Source organism: Capra hircus, chromosome 16 (assembly GCF_001704415.2).
Source record: "Capra hircus breed San Clemente chromosome 16, ASM170441v1, whole genome shotgun sequence".
Lineage (NCBI taxonomy): Eukaryota > Metazoa > Chordata > Mammalia > Artiodactyla > Bovidae > Capra > Capra hircus.
This window is the reverse complement of record NC_030823.1, coordinates 30,243,264-30,259,356: the sequence shown is the minus strand read 5'-3', so window position 1 is coordinate 30,259,356 and position 16,093 is coordinate 30,243,264. Positions and strand designations below refer to the sequence as shown.

The 16,093-nt window shown below is 41.8% G+C and overlaps 1 protein-coding gene across 1 annotated transcript in view; it reads left to right on the top strand.

Annotated features, from left to right (window-relative positions):
- Positions 1 to 16,093, top strand: part of KIF26B (kinesin family member 26B) — a 518,472-nt gene that overhangs the window by 427,660 nt on the left and 74,719 nt on the right. The window contains exons 9-10 of the mRNA XM_018060247.1: positions 1,890 to 2,073; positions 14,302 to 14,461. Coding sequence (XP_017915736.1) covers positions 1,890 to 2,073; positions 14,302 to 14,461 — 344 coding nt within the window. The remainder of the gene's footprint in view (positions 1 to 1,889; positions 2,074 to 14,301; positions 14,462 to 16,093) is intronic.

Below are 16,093 nucleotides of genomic sequence, written 5' to 3'. Positions count from 1 at the left end.
CGATGGACGTGAGTCTGAGTGAACTCTGGGAGTTGGTGATGGACAGGGAGGCCTGGCATGCTGTGATTCATGGGGTCGCAAAGAGTCAGACACGACTGAGTGACTGAACTGACCTGAACTGAAGAAGAAGAGGACAAGACGCACGTCCTCTTTACCTTCTTGCTGAAGAATATTAAACATTCTTTGAGCTATTTTTCTGCCATAGTAAGTATAAAACAATGAGCACAAGAGAACCTGTCTTTGAAGTTTGAGGATTTTGGTGGCCTCAGGTTCTAAACATCAACTCTCCCAGTTCAGAATTATGGGTGCAGTTAGAGTCAGAATCAGTTCAGTTCAGTTCAGTCACTCAGTCGTGTCCAACTCTTTTGACCCCATGAACTATAGCATGCCGGGCTTCCCTGTTCTTCACTATCTCCTGGAGCTTGCTCCAACTCATTCCATTGAGTCAGTGATGCTATCCAGCCGTCTCATCCTCTATTGTCCCCTTCTCCTCCTGCCTTCAATCTTTCCCAGCATCAAGGACTTTTCTAATGAGTCAGTTCTTCACATCAGTTGGCCAAAGTATTGGGCTTCAGCTTTAGCATCAGTCCTTCCAATGAATATTCAGGACTGATTTCTTTAGGATTGACTGGTTTGATCTCCTTGCAGTCCAAGGGACTCTCAAGAGTCTTCTCCAACACCACAGTTGAAAAGCATCAATTCTTCAACATTCAGCTTTCTTTGTGGTCCAACTCTCACAACCATACATGACTACTGGAAAAAACATAGCTTTGACTCTGTGGACCTTTGTCAGCAAAACTGTCAAAATGTCTACTGACCCTAAGGCTCATACTACAAATCATTTCTTTGAACAAATCAGAAATATTCGTTTCCTTTTCTTCCCCTCCCTTGATAAAGAAATGCAGGTCAAATGCTGATAATATTGCTCTGAGTCAGGTTTACTGTCAAAATAATTGCCAAGGCATCTCATAGGATTTAGATACATTCCCCCGATGCTTCTTTAATCAATTAATGAGTATGCTTTGAACATAATTTAGAAATTAAAGATAAAGTAGATATCCCTTTAGATGAGACAAATGATATAGATGAGACATTCAAGTAGATTGGGGTGGTTTTTTTTTTTTTCATGTCTTTTACATTTACTTCTTTAGAACTATTCTAGTAAATGTGGCCTAAAATTGACTTTAATTAAATAGCTGGAAAAATAGAGAGTTGAGTTAAAGCCAAGTAAGGTTTCTCACTTCTTTGAGATACAGTACCCTGGATTACCTGCTTCTGTACAGTCTAATCTTTGAACTTAAGATGCAGTCACATCCCACATGTTCCCTTAGGTACATGGATTGCCCAGGATGTTGGGTTTTCTGGGCTCTGCAGAGGTCAGGGCAGGACACCTGCTCCCACTGAACACTGAGATAAAACCATTTGCTTTTCACGTCTGCTACTTAGAGATTCTGGGCTTCCCTGGTGGCTCAGCAGTAAAGAATCCACTGCCAATACAGGAGATTCAGGTTCAATCCTTGGGTCAGGAAGATCCCCTGGAGGAGGAAATGGCAACCCACTCCAGTATTCTTGCCTGGAAAACCCCACGGACAGAAGAGCCTGGTGGGCTGCAGTCCATGGGGTCACAAAAGGGCAGACACGACTTAGCAACCAAACAACAAGAGCAGCTTACAGATGCTACTTCCATTGTAAAATGGGTAAAAATATTCTTCTCCAATAAGCATGCTTAGGGTTAATTTTCAGATATGAATAAACTAAGCTGAGAATTGCACATGGGCATGGTCCCTGGTTCCAGAAGGACATCAGCCTTGGAGAGTCGGGGACAGCCAGCCTGAGAGGCAGGTGAGCCCTCTCGCCCGCAGCATCAGCCCTTTCCTTGTGTCTTGCAGCTGCAGAACCAGAGCGAGCTGCGGGCACCCACCGCGGAGAAGGCTGCCTTCTTCCTGGACGCGGCCATCGCCTCCCGGCGGGGCAACCAGCAAGACTGCGACGAGGATGACCTGCGCAACTCGCACATGCTCTTCACGCTGCATATCTACCAGTACCGCATGGAGAAGAGCGGCAAGGGGGGAAGTGAGTGCGCCTCGACCCCGCTCCTCCTTGCCCTCCCTGGGGAGAAGGCTCTCCTCCAGGGCAGCCCGGGGCCTCTTAAAGCACAACACGAGCTAAGCCCTTCCCTGGTGGTCCAGTGGTTAAGACTCTGCACTTCCAGTGCAGGGAGCATGGAGTTTGATCCCTGGTGGGGGAACCAAGATTTCACATGCCTTGGGGCTCGGCCAAAAAGAAGGTATCTAGTAAATGAATTTTTAAAAAGAAATGTAGGACAATCTCACCAGTCTGGGCTGACCTTTGCTTTCGAACATCCAAGAGAAAAGGGCTCCCTTGGTAAAGATAATTTACACGTGTGATTGCTATGGGAACGTAAGAAAACAAACTTTCGTAAAGAAAAACAACCGCTTCATAGTACATTTTTGTTCATAAACCATAAAAGTGCTCATCATGAAAGACCAATGTGTCTACCAAAGCACCCTGGCCATGTTACTAATCATTAGTTTGAATCCACTCTATGAACCCAGAAGAAACAAAATCATGTTTTTAAAATAGACTGTGAATCAGACTTTTGAATAGCTAACCAGATCCTGGCTGCCTCCCTCCCTCAGGTAATGCCCAGCAGTGACATTTCTCTGTAAACACCTATGCCTGGGATGTGCTCTGTGAGCAAGCTGCCCTGCCAGGAACCCAACTCAGTACTTAGAGGGTCCACTCTTGGCTGTTTTCAAAACCAGCACTGCATCACTCCAGTCTTTGTCTGCCGAATAGTATATACTCCATGCTCAGAAGTTGAGTGCCAGCATTCAGTTGAGTGTCTCAGGTGGGACCCTGCGCTGTGGGCAAAGTAGTCCATTGACCTCACTGGGCTTTTCTAAGGCAAGTGTGGCCCCCAACACTTGGCTGGCCAAGTAGCAGCAGCTCTCTGTCCCCTTCTACACGGCTTTTCAAAACCCAGGCAGTTGCCCCCAGCACTCTCCAACTGGATGCCAGAAAGACAGAAAAAAGCCCTGAGTTAGGTGTCTAGCCTGGTGTCTAGAAGTTGTGGAGCTAATTGACTATAATGGGAGGCAACCAACCAACCAAATTCCATAGAACCTAGAATTAAGACATGCAGCCTTGACCTGCGGATGGGCCCCCCCCCCCCCGGTTTGGGCTCCTTGTTGCCCAAAGAGTTGGAAACTGGTTCTCCTGGAGGCAGCTGTGGGGGGCTTCTATTCCCCCTTTCTGCTTAAGGGAAGTGGAAGCTCCCTCCTCCCCCCATCTCAATGCCTTTGTTGGTCCAGTCTTCTGTTATTGTTCCTCTTCCTTAATTGTTGTTTAGTTCAGGTTAATGAGATATAATTTAAATTCAGTAAAAATTACCCACTTTCTATATTGTTAAGTAAATGTTGGCAAATCTATTCAGTTGTGTAGCCACCTCCACCATTATCAAGATAGAGAAAAAAGCCACGGGTACAGAAAAGTCCCTCTAGCCCTAGCCATCAGGCCCCTCTCCAGCCCATGACAACCACTGATCAGATTCTTGTCCTTATAGTCTTGCCTTCATCCAGAATATCACCTAAATGGAATCATGTGGTCCACGTGTGGCCCTTTTGTGTCTGGCTTCTTTTATTTAATATAATGCATTGGAGGGGCTTACCAGATAGCTCAGCAGTAAGGAATCCACCTGCTAATGCAGGAGACGCAAGAGATGGGGGTCGATCCCTGGGTTTGGAAGATCCCCTGGAGAAGGAAATGGCTACCCACTCCAGTATTCGTGCCTGGAGAATTTCATGGACAGAGGAGCCTGGCGGGCCATAGCCCATGGGGCTGCAAAAGAGTCGGAAAAGACTGAGTGACTGAGCATGCTGCGGGGAATTTGAGATGCATCCTTGTAGCCGCATGGATCAGTCATTCACTTTTCTTGCAGAGATGTGCCCTGCCCTTCTCCCCTGTTATGGGATTGTGTAGTCCCAGGACTAAAATCTTGCTAGATATCATTGCTGGGGCCAGAATTCCACTAACCCAGGCTTGGACCCACAGCCTTGGCTACTTACACTGGCTGCTGCCCAGGAATCCAGTACTGGCCCTCACTTGCACCCGAGGAGATATGTCGTCCATCAGCTGATCAGATCACTCTTGACAGCCAGTGATGGTGATACAGGTCTGGCTGGGGATGAGCAAAATCTTTCGAATGCAAGCCTTTCAGGGGAGATTGATTTTCAGTGGAGGGCTCACATTATGTATAGCATTTCCATTTAGAATAACTTGCTAGAAGAGAAGGAGACAAGGAATTAGGATAGGGATGAAATGATCCAGACCTTTAAATTCTCTAACAGAGCTTTATCCACAGTTCTCCTGACAGTCTGGGAGCTGGCTTTAGATCCTGACCTCACTGATTTTTCTGGGTTCTATCTTAGCAGCATGAATGTGGGGAGTCTGAAAAAAAATTTATTTTATTCTTTTAAGCAGCCAGTAATCATCGTAATCAAAGCTTACAGTGGATTCTTGTACTGTCAGCAAAGGGTGACTTACTGAAGATCTGAATCTGGAGCCAAATAGCTTCCACATGTTTCTGAGCCAAAAAGCTCTGGAGGAAGGATAATCTCCTCCTTCTAGGTTTCAAACCAAGTTAAAGCAACTTTGTTGTCAGTTTTTCACTTCCTTTCATGGGTCTGCTCTCAATCTGGAATCTGAAAGTAGGGAGGAATCTTGAAAACAAACAAACAGTTGATTAAATTATTTCAACTCTAAGAACTTAGCATTCAACTTCCAAAAAGTGTAGGCTAGGAGAAGGAACGGAGAAGGCAATGGCAACCCGCCCCAGTACTCTTGCCTGGAAAATCCCATGGATAGAGGAGCCTGGTAGGCTGCAGTCCATGGGGTCGCTAAGAGTCGGACACGACCGAAGCGACTTAGCAGCAGCAGGAGAAGGAAATGGCAACCCACTCCTGTATTCTTGCCTGAAGAATCCCAGGGACAAAGGAGCCTGGTGGGCTGCTGTCTGTGGGGTCACACACAGTCGCACATGACTAAAGCGACTTAGCAGCAGCAACAGCAGGACACTCCTTAAACCCAACCATCCACCCAAGTCAGCCCTTAACCAATCCTGGGCACTTATTAAATATTTAACATCAAATTCATTTTCTTCCTATTTATAAATTGTGGAAGTGAATGGCTTTTAAATAATAAATTCAGGTTTAAAGAAAAGGCAGATACCATTAATGGCTTCCAGAATCTCGATAGTTACTTTCTAACATGGCTGTAGATGGGAACAAAGAAAGTGCAGGCATCGAGGCTGATGATGGGGTAAGCCCTGAAGGATCTGGGGGCATCACCTGCCTGCCACAGCACCTGGCTTCCTGTGAGGAAGAGAATTTAGGCCAGAATGCACACAGCCTCCTAGCCTGCGGCTTGCTTGACCTCAGTGAATTTATATCTGTTTAAAATATAATGAGGAGATTTGGAGTGTTGTTTAAAATGGAAATTTTGTTTACTTATATATAAGTAATAATCCCCTTGGACCTGGGAGCCAGAACTCAATTAAGGAAAAGTTTATTAATTAGTCACCCTGCAGGGAAGCAGAGCAGAGCAAACTGCTGGTAACTGGCCATTAGAAGTGAAGATGATGGATCCGAAGAGTTCAAATTAGTTGTCTGCTGTAAGAACTAAACACACCATGTGTGCATAGGCACCTGGATCTTATACACATATATGCATTTTATAAACACACACATACATACACATATGCGCATGAGTGGACAGACGAAAATGTTTTCAACATGTCCAATCAAGATAAGAAAGAAAATTCTGTGTTGATATATCACTGCTTTGCAGATAGCACAAGGTTAAGCTTAAAATGTTTCCTGGTTTAAACATTGTTGGAGAATTAGTGAGGCTGATTCTTCACCCACCACAGAGCCTTCCCCCGCTTTGCTAAGCTACCTCTGTAAAGGCTTGAGATTCCCCTTGGAAACTGCACTATTGAGGAAGAGACCCTAAAACTGTAACAGTTAGGAGTTGCTCCCCATAAAGATGAGTGAATTAGAAGTTCAGAGCCAAATGGTACTAGTGATACTTCAGTGGAATAAGTTCACCATATAGATTTTTACAAGTTCTGTTGATTAAGATGGTCTTTAAAAGCACCATTTTGATGAGTAATCTCAGTTTGCAAGCAACTACTACCCACGGTTAAGAATGACACTAGGTCTCTGATTTGTTCATGCACTTTATCACCTCCAGGGGAAGAAGTGTGGAGACTGAGTGGAGGCTGGGCTGGCTGTGTGTGTAATTGTGTACAGCACACAGGCCTCCATCTGTGTGTGTGTGCGCGCATGAACCAGTGGACGAGGACACGGACACTCTCTGCCTGCACTCATCTGCTTACAAGTCTTATCAGACTATTCCCTTAATCTTGGCTCCCTTTTGACCACCAGCCACTCTTTCCTGTGCATCTTGGAATGGCTTGAATCAGTTGATGTTCTATCCAGGGCTATGCGGTCCATAGGACTCTAGAGATCTGTTATTTGGGTGGCGAGTGTGGGAAAAAGGGATCTGGGAAATGTTGCTTTTAAAAGAGGCAGACCTGGGCCTCTGCTGTCCATCACTGCAAAGCCCTGTGGAGCAAAGATGGTCGCACATGAGGGCCACTGCAGGCTCTCATGGTCTCCTTGGTCAACAGCGAAATGACAGTTCCATGGTTTGAGATTTTTATAATATGATTTTTAAAATCTTGGGCCAGGAGACAATTTTCCAGACTCTGCAGTCTGGGATTCCTACAGTGATGCCTCTTGGCCTCCCACCGCCTCCACCAGGGCAGCTGTTTCCAATCTTCTTTTGGAGCCTGAGGCCCCTGCTCTATCTCTTTCAGTGGATAACCAGCCTCCTATTTAAGGAGAAGAACAAGTCAGTCTGGCTATGGCCTCAGCTTCTGTCCTCTTAGCATCCAAACCTCCTTGTCCGTGTGCCTCACTTTCCCCCACTCCTTTCCCATAGATCTGCTCCCTCCCATCTCTTTGTTCTTCATCCTGCCCCCTTCTGCCTCTTCTGGGACCTCACCAACTGGGACTCCCATCAATCATCTTTTTGTGCTTTTATTTTCAATCTCTTCTACCACTAGAGTCAAGGCTGCCTCCTCTTGGAAGGAAAGGAAGGGGAGGAACAATAACATCGATTAAAAAAAAAAAAAAACCTTGTCTGGGGACTTCCTTCATGGTCCAGTGGCAATCTGCCTTGCAATTCAGGGAACTCGGGTTCAAACTCTGGTTGGGGAACTAAGATTCCAGGGTTAAGAACGCAGCAACTAAGCCCATGAGCCTCAACTGCTGAGTCTGTGTGCCACACCTAGAGAGTCCATAAACTACAACAAAAGATCTCGCATGGCCCAGTGAAGATCCATGTGCCTCACCTAAGACCCAATGTAGCCAAATAAATAAATATTTTATAAAAGCCGTGTCTGAACCCCACTTCTCCCTTGAGCTGCCTCCCCGTAAGCCTTTCAGATTCCCCCCTCTGGAATATCTTTCTCCTCTAAGTCCCATAGCATTTCAGGGGATGTTAAGCCACTGCCTTATGTCTCAGTCATTCTGGGCTTGTCTCAGCCCTCTCAACAGACTACAGGCTCCCTGGGGACAGAGCCTCCTGTCACCTGGCACAGTGTCCTCCGCAGCCCAGTGAGGTGCCTGCACATCAGTTCTTACGTGGCACACCAAACGGCATGTGTGCTATGTATTAAACAGTGAGTGAATTTCTTCCTTACCTCATTCAGCTGATTCATAAAGAGGTGATGGTAGCGGTGGTTTAGTTGTTGAGTTGTGTCTGACTGTGATCCCTTGGACTGCAGCCCGCCAGGCTCCTCTGTCCATGGGATTCTCCAGGCAAGAATATTGGATTGGGTTGCCATGCCCTCCTCCAGGGAATCTTCCCAACCTAGGGACTGAATTCGGGTCTCCTGCATTGCAGGCAGTCTCCTGCATTGCAGACAGATTCTTTACCCACTGAGCCACCAGGGAAATTCTCAGAAAGGCCACCCTCTTACCCTTTGTGGAAGCAGGTGGTGTGAGTTCAGAGAAGCCGTCTCATGCAACACAGTCAGAAGGAATTGATCAGTTAACTGAGAAAGTTAAGTTAAAAAGGAAAAATCATATTAAAGGATACATTCATGTCATAAACATTTTCAACTTAAAACATACAATTGTGTGTTTATTCATTGGTCTTCTGATACAGGGCCATGGTTTTCTCTTTGAGATGAGTTTTCAACTTCAGATTCTGACTTTTATAAACCACACTCAATAATAGTCTGGCTTTTCCTTTCAATTTCTTCTGAATAATTCAAGGACTTAAGAGACACTTGTACAGCTAACTGGGTATAGACTTTTTCTAGATTCTTGAAATTTTTTCCACACTGTAATTTCTCATTCATACCAAAGTCAGTATCTTTTTTAAAAAACTAACTCATTTTAATCACACCTTTCCAAAGCATTGATTTCAGTGTTTTAGAAATATTAACTCTTTACATAAATGTATTTTATTGATTTACATAATATTTTATTATTTTTATTTATAATATTAAGTACAAGTGGCATAGTTAGGTTTAGGAGGAAACCCAGCTGACCTGTTGATAAGTGTACAGTTCATGTTTTTGGAGCAGAAGTGCAAAGACAAGCTGAGGAACAGTCAACACACATCACAAGCCTGCAATGTGCTGTGGGCATCAGACATTGTGCCTGACACAGCTGATGGAGGGCCTGGGTTAACCTGGTCAGGTGGCAAGGCCATTGTTCCAAAACTTTGCTGCACAAGAGAATCACCTGTGTCGCCTTCCGGTGAATCCCAATGCCCATGCCATACTCCAGACTGGTTAAATTAGAAAGCCTGGGAGTAGGAGCCAGGCATCCATATTTTGTAAATACCCCAGGGTGATTCTGATGTGCAGCCAAGTTTGGGAGCCACTAAGTCATGGGAAAGTGAGTTAAAAGAGTAAACTATAACTGTAAAAGTTAGCTCTGGATTTTCATCTTAGATTGAGTTTTAATTTTCTATGAGATCTTGAGTGATTTGTTTAACATCTGTGAACCTCAGTTTCCTCATCTATAAGACAGAGCCAATTCTTGCCTTCTAGGATTATTGTAGGAATTAAATGATTTAGGGAGAATTTAGCATATCCTGGCTCCATAAACATGAGTTGGAAGAATCACTTGAGAGTGGGGTTAATTAGTAGATTGCTTCCTGTGGGAGAGTAAGGCACATGGGTAATTTCAATTGGTCAAAGTCTAGACTTGAAATATACATATTCAAATATAAACAGTCTCAAGGCAGACTGGGTTATGTTCCTAAACCTTGCAGCTCTGACCTCAAAAATCTGAAAAGTCCATGAGGAACCTGCTTCTTACCTGCTGTTAATTATCACCTATTGTTCATTGATTCTAGAACTACTTTCTCTCCAACCATGGGAATTCTTGGTAATAGCCGATGGCCTGTGCCCACTCACTGTGTACCATTCCGGATTCAGCACTGTGTGTGAAGTTCAGAATTCTGTGACTACTGAAACTCTGGTGGTTATAAAGCAAAGTTGATTTTACATTGTTTAAAATATGACTCTCATTTTGAGTCATGCAGGTATAATTACAGGTATTTTATAATATTATTCTTTAGCACAGTCTAAACTATGCTTTTGTTCTCTGTGTTCCATTTTACTACATGCACATTACGAATTTTATTCCATTACATCAAATGGACTATTAGAGTCTGAAAGTCCAAATTGGTCCCTGTCTTTGCCCTTTAATCTGCAGAGCGCGTGAAATATCTGAGCTTCTTCTGTCTGTATAATTAGGTTGCAAAACAGATGATATTTTGCTTTAAAAATAACTAATTTCCCTTGCACGCTGCCAGTGGCTTGATCCTGCATAATACAAAATAGGATTAAAGAAAAGTAATGTATTATATCTTTCCTATTAAGGATTTTTATTGGAGATAGTTGGAGATAAACAAAATGTAACAAATATAAACAAAATATAACTCTGGCCACAAGTGTACCAGAGTCACTGGAGAACCTGAATTGAAATTTTATGTTTTCTGTAAACCTTCATCACCTTTTATGTTAGTGCTAGATGTAAAGTTGAGCTGGGATGAGCAGAGACAAGGCTGGGGTCAGGACAGTGGTTCCTGGGTGTTTTCCTTGCTCTCCTGCATCAGACTTCTCTCTATTTTTTCAAGTCTTTGTTAATTTTTCTCAGGTATGTTTTGTAGTTTTCAGTGCATGTATCTTTTGTCAGATTTATCTGTAAGTATTTAATATTTTGATGTTACTGTAAAAGGTATTTTTAAATTTCAATTTCCAGTTGTTTGGCACTACAGTTTAGAAATACAATTATCTCGATCCAGGAACCTAGTATTCCACAACTTACTAAACTCAATTATTAGTTCTAGTTGGCTTTTTTTGTGTGTGGCGTCTGTTAGATTTTCTATATATATAATCATGTAATCTGTCAAGAAAGACAGTTTAACTCATTTCTTTCCAATCAGGATACATTTTATTTCTTTTTCTTGCCTGTTGCTCTGGCTAGAACCTCCCATATAATGTTGAATAGAAAGGGTGAACATCCTTGTCTTGTTTTTGATCTTGGAAAGTTTTAGTCTCTTTCTATTAAGAATGCTATTATCTGCAGGTTTTTCTTAGACACTTTTTATCAAACTGAGAATATTACCTTTGATTTATATTTTGCCAACCATTTTTATCAGTAATGGATTTTGGAGTTTGTTAAATGCTTTGTCTGCATCTACTGAGAGAATCTTTTTCTTTTTAGTCTTCTAATATGGTGAATTATAATGATAGATGAATTTTTTGTTAACCAGCCCTGCATTCTTTGGATTAATTCATTTATTTAGTCATTAATTAGGTTATTCATGGTATAAAAATCCTTTTAATATGTTCCTAGCTATAATTTTCCAGTATGACTCACTAGTATTTTGTTTAGAACTTTTGTCTGTTTGTTCATGAGGGATAATTGGTCTTCAACTTTTTTCTTGGAATAGCTTTGTTTTTGCTATCAGGGTAATCCTGGTCTCAAAGAATTAACTGGGATGTAGTCTCTGCTATCTGGGGCTTCCCAGGTGGCATTAGTGGTAGAGAACGCTCCTGCCAATGCAGGAGGTGTAAGAGACCTGGGTTCGGTCCGTGGGTCAGGAAGATCCCCTGGAGGAGGAAACGATAACCTACTCCAGTATCCTTGCCTGGAGAAAACCAAGGACAGAGGAGCTTGGCGGGCTACATCCATGAGGTCGCAAAGTGTTGGACACGACTGAAGTGACTTAGCACGCATGCACTCCCCTATTTGATTTTCAGGAAGAATTTGTGTAAAATTGATATTATTTCTTCCTTTAAAGTTTGGTAGAATTCACCAGTGTGGTTAAGTACACTGCTTTCTCTGTAGAAAGGTTGTTAACTACAGATTCTATTTCTTTAATGGATGTAGGGTTAGTCACATTATCTGTTACTTCTTGAGGGAGCTCTGGTACTTTGTATCTGTCGAGAAATGTGTTCATTCTTCCAAGTTGTGCTAACCTCCTGGCATCATGTTTCTTTATTATCCCTTTTTTATTTGTAGAAACTGTAGTGAGGTTGGAGAAGGCAATGGCATCCCACTCCAGTACTCTTGCCTGGAAAATCCCATGGATGGAGGAGCCTGGTAGGCTGCAGTCCATGGGGTCGCTGAGAGTTGGACACGACTCAGTGGCTTCACTTTCACTTTGCACTTTCATGCACTGGAGAAGGAAATGGAAACCCACTCCAGTGTTCCTGCCTGGAGAATCCCAGGGATGGGGGAGCCTGGTGGCCTGCCGTCTATGGGGTCACACAGAGTCGGACATGACTGAAGTGACTTAGCAGCAGTAGTGAGGTTACTACCTCTTTTGTTCCTGACACGGGAAATTTGTGTCTTCGCTCTTTGCTGATCAGTCATGCTAGAGAAATATGAATTTTATTGATCTTAAAGAATCCACTTTAGATGGTATTGATTTTTCTCTATTGTTCTTTAAATTTTATATTTCCTTGATTTCTGATTTTATATTCATTATTTCCTTTCTGCTAGTTAGTCTTTAATTTGCTCATCTTTTTCTAGTTTGTTAAAGTGGAAGCCGAGGTAACTGATTGGAGACCCTCTGTTGTTTTCTGATACAGGCATTTAATGGGGTAAATTCCTTCTAACAATAGAAGTGTCTTCCTAATTTGGATATGTTGTTTTTCATTTTCATTCACTTAAAAACACTTTCTAATTTCCATTTTGGTTTCTTCTTTGACCCTAAGTTATTTGGAGCTGTGTTGTTGAGTTTCAAAATATTTAGGGATTTTCGAGATATCTTTCTGGATTGACTTCAAATTTAACTCTAGTGTGTCAGAGCATAGTTGGAATGATGTGAGGCCTTTAAAATTTACTTAGACTTCCTTCATGTACCAGAATATGGTCTATCTTGGTAAATATTTTGTGTGCAATTCAAGAGAAAGTGTATTCTGCTGTTGTTGGGTTGAATGTTCTGTAAATGTCAGGTAGAATGAATTGATAATTGTTCAAATCTTCTATATCTTTACTGGTTTTCTGTCTACTTGTTATATCAGTTATTGATACAACTTTTCTGTTATATCAGTTATTGAGAAAGGGGTATTTGAAATCTCCAGCTATAAGCCTGGAGTTTTCTGTTCATTATTGTAGTTCTATCAGATTTTACTTCATATGTTTCAACTTCCATTATTATTAAAGCATAACAATTTTTGATTGTTCTGACCTCCTGATGACTTTTATCCTTTCTCATTATAAAATCTCTCTCTTTTCCTCTAGGAATATTTTTGTCTTAAGTCTCTTTTGTTTGATATTGTTGTAACTGCCTCAGCTTTCTTATGGCAACTATTTGCATGGTATAGCCTTTTCCATACTTATATTTGCAACCTATTGTTTGTTTATATTTGAAGTGCACTTCCCATAGGCAGCATGTAGAAGAGTCTTGCTTTTTATCAAATCCAACAATATCGACTTTTAATAAGGATATTCAGACTACTTCATTTAATAGGAAAATTCATATGCTGTGGCCCAAAGTATTATGTTTCTGTATGTTTTCTATTCAACCAGTCTGTCCTTTGTTCTTTTTATTTTATTTGCTTTCTTTTGAACTTATTGAACGTTTTATATGACTCCACTTAATATTCTTTTTTGGCTTTTTAGCTCTAAATCTTTATTATTTAGTGATTGCTATAGGATTTATTGTATACATCTTTAAGTAATCACAGTCTACTTTTAAGTGATATTATACCACTTCATGTCTAGAATAAGAACCTTACAGTATTTTCATTTTTCCACTCCTAAACTTTGTGCTATTGTTGCCAAACATTTTAATTTTGTGTGTGTTATACCCACATATTACATTTTTGTTATTTTTGCTTTAGCAGTCAATTAACTTTTAAGGAGATTTAAATAAGAGAAAAACATAAAGTTATCCACATGGTTGTCATTTCCAAAACTATTCATTCTTTTGTGTATATCCTTTGTAATGAATTCTTTCAGCTTTTTTAAGTCTGAAAAAGTCTTTATTTTCCTTTTATCTGAGGATGATACTCTGGTTGGGTGTATAACTGGAGGTTGGAAGTTTTCAGTACTTTAAGAATGTTGCTCCATTGTCTTCTCACCTGTATTATTTCTGAGAAGCATCATTTTATCATTGTTCCTTTACTTGTAACATAATTTTCCCCCTCTGGCTATTTTCAAGATTTTTTCTCATCATTACTGGTTTTAAACCCATTTGATTATTATTTGAGTTATTAACCTGATTCCTGGCTGAGTTTTAGGTCACTGGTCTCTATAACACTCAACCAAAGCAGATAATCACTTATGGGCTATTCATGTTTTAATATGATCAATTTCAGAATTCTGTTACACAAAGGCAGAAATTTCTGTAGGCACAAATCTTATTCTCTTTTAATAGAAGTTTACCTTCTCTGTTAAATCTCATCTAATTCAACCAAAAGGAATTATTCCTTTATTTATAGTAGGAATGTCCGTAGGTTTCAGAAGGCCAGTGGTGTGTGATGGACAGAATCTAAGAGGACCGTGTTATTTGTTACCCCTGCATGATTTGGTTGGGGTCTCGTCCTACGTCATGAACTTCAACCTTTTACTTCCTCTTTGTTTCCCTTCAGATTTCCCAAGGAGCCACCTGAAGGACAGATGAGGGTTTACCAGACTTAACCAGTCCTTTCTTCTCTTGTCTTCTCTCCTGTGGCAGTGTCTGGAGGCCGCAGCCGCCTGCACCTCATCGATCTTGGCAGCTGTGTGAAAGCTCTCAGCAAAAATCGGGAAGGAGGCTCAGGGCTGTGCCTCTCACTGTCTGCCCTGGGCAATGTCATCCTGGCTCTCGTCAATGGCAGCAAGCACATCCCATACAAGTAAGTGACTCTTCTGCTCGAAGAATGGGATGAAGTGAGCATAGTACCAGGGCTAGGTGGGGGTTTCTCAGTCTAGTGGCATCTGGGGAGAGTTGTACTGCAGAGGTATGGACCACACTGTCAGTTCAGTGCCGGAAACTGGCCTTCGCTAGCAGTTATGTAATGCACGATCTGCCAAATTCAAAAGCTGTGGAAATACATAAATTTGCCCCAATCCTAACATTAGGCTGCTCGAGTCAGAAATAATAGGAAGTTACCTCAGTTGAGGGCTTCAATAACAATTGCCATTGGTAGATTATTGTTGAGCCTTCCCTAGTGGCGCTAGTGATAAAGAATTTGCCTGCCATGCAGGGGCTGCAGGAGATGTGGGTTCGATCCCTGGGTCAGGAAGATCCACTGGAGGAGGGCATGGCAACCCACTCCAGTGTTCTTGCCTGGAGAATCCCATAGACAGAGGAGCCTGGGGCTAAGGTCCATAGGATCTCAGAGCTGGACACAACTGAAATGACTTAGCATGCATGCACTCAAACTTTTGCCACCATTGTACAAATGCTTTATAGAGATAAGAGCAAGGGTCCTAAGATTGAATTACCATTCCCTTAGGAGTAGAGCTGCCTTATCTAGCCAATAAAAATATGGGATGCCCAGTTAAATTTTAATTTCAGATAAAAACCAAATATTTTCAGTGTTAAGTATGTCCCTAATATTGCATAAGCCATAGGGGCACCCTGTATTTTATCTGGCAATCCTATTTAAGAGAACTGAAATGCTTGGGGAATTACCACCCACTATCCCAAGCAAATGTTTGTTTCACTTCCAAGAACCTTTTCCTCTTTTCGGTTATGCTCCAGAAAGATGAAATTAGAACTGCTCCTATGTCTGGAATAGCCAAAAACTTGCCATATCATCTTTGGCCATGAATGACCCAGCCCTGGAGCCACCCCTCACCACCAACGCTCCAGTTCAGCTTTTCCATTGGACAATATGGTGATGGGATGAGGGGAACTCTCTAATTTTTCAGGCTCTGCCAAGGTCCAGCTGCACCTTTCACTATCTGAACCTTCACGTCTCATGAACTGAGAGCTATAGCTATATATCTTATTTACACAACAAGGATAAAAGCCTTGTAATGGTATATGTGTGAAAGTTTTTTGTAAAGTGTGTAACACTGTAGTCAATAACCAATAACAATAATGTGGTTGAGCCTATACCCACCTATTGAAATGGAAATAGCACATACCTTACAGAGTTGCCATGAGGATTAAGCAAATATACGGTATATGGAATAATTTTTTAATCTGTAGGATTCGACAAAATAAATGTTTCTGTTGTGTTGGGAAGTCAGGCAGTTTTTTCTACAGTAGCTGAGATTCAGTATGAGTTCTGGAGCTGTGCTTTGCCTCTGCCATAAGTTGATGCCAACACAGTGATTTTGTTCTCCACCAGGAAGCCCATTACTAGCCTACTTTGGAGTTTAAATAGAGATTATAAGCCGGTCTGTCTTAGTTCTTGAAATCTGGAATTCTAGAATACACCCAGCCCTTGTGTGATTCTTTTCTATGAGGAAAAAAAAAATTCAATTTGAAGGTTTATGAAGTTTCATTCAGTATCATTTCTACAGCTGAATAAAGT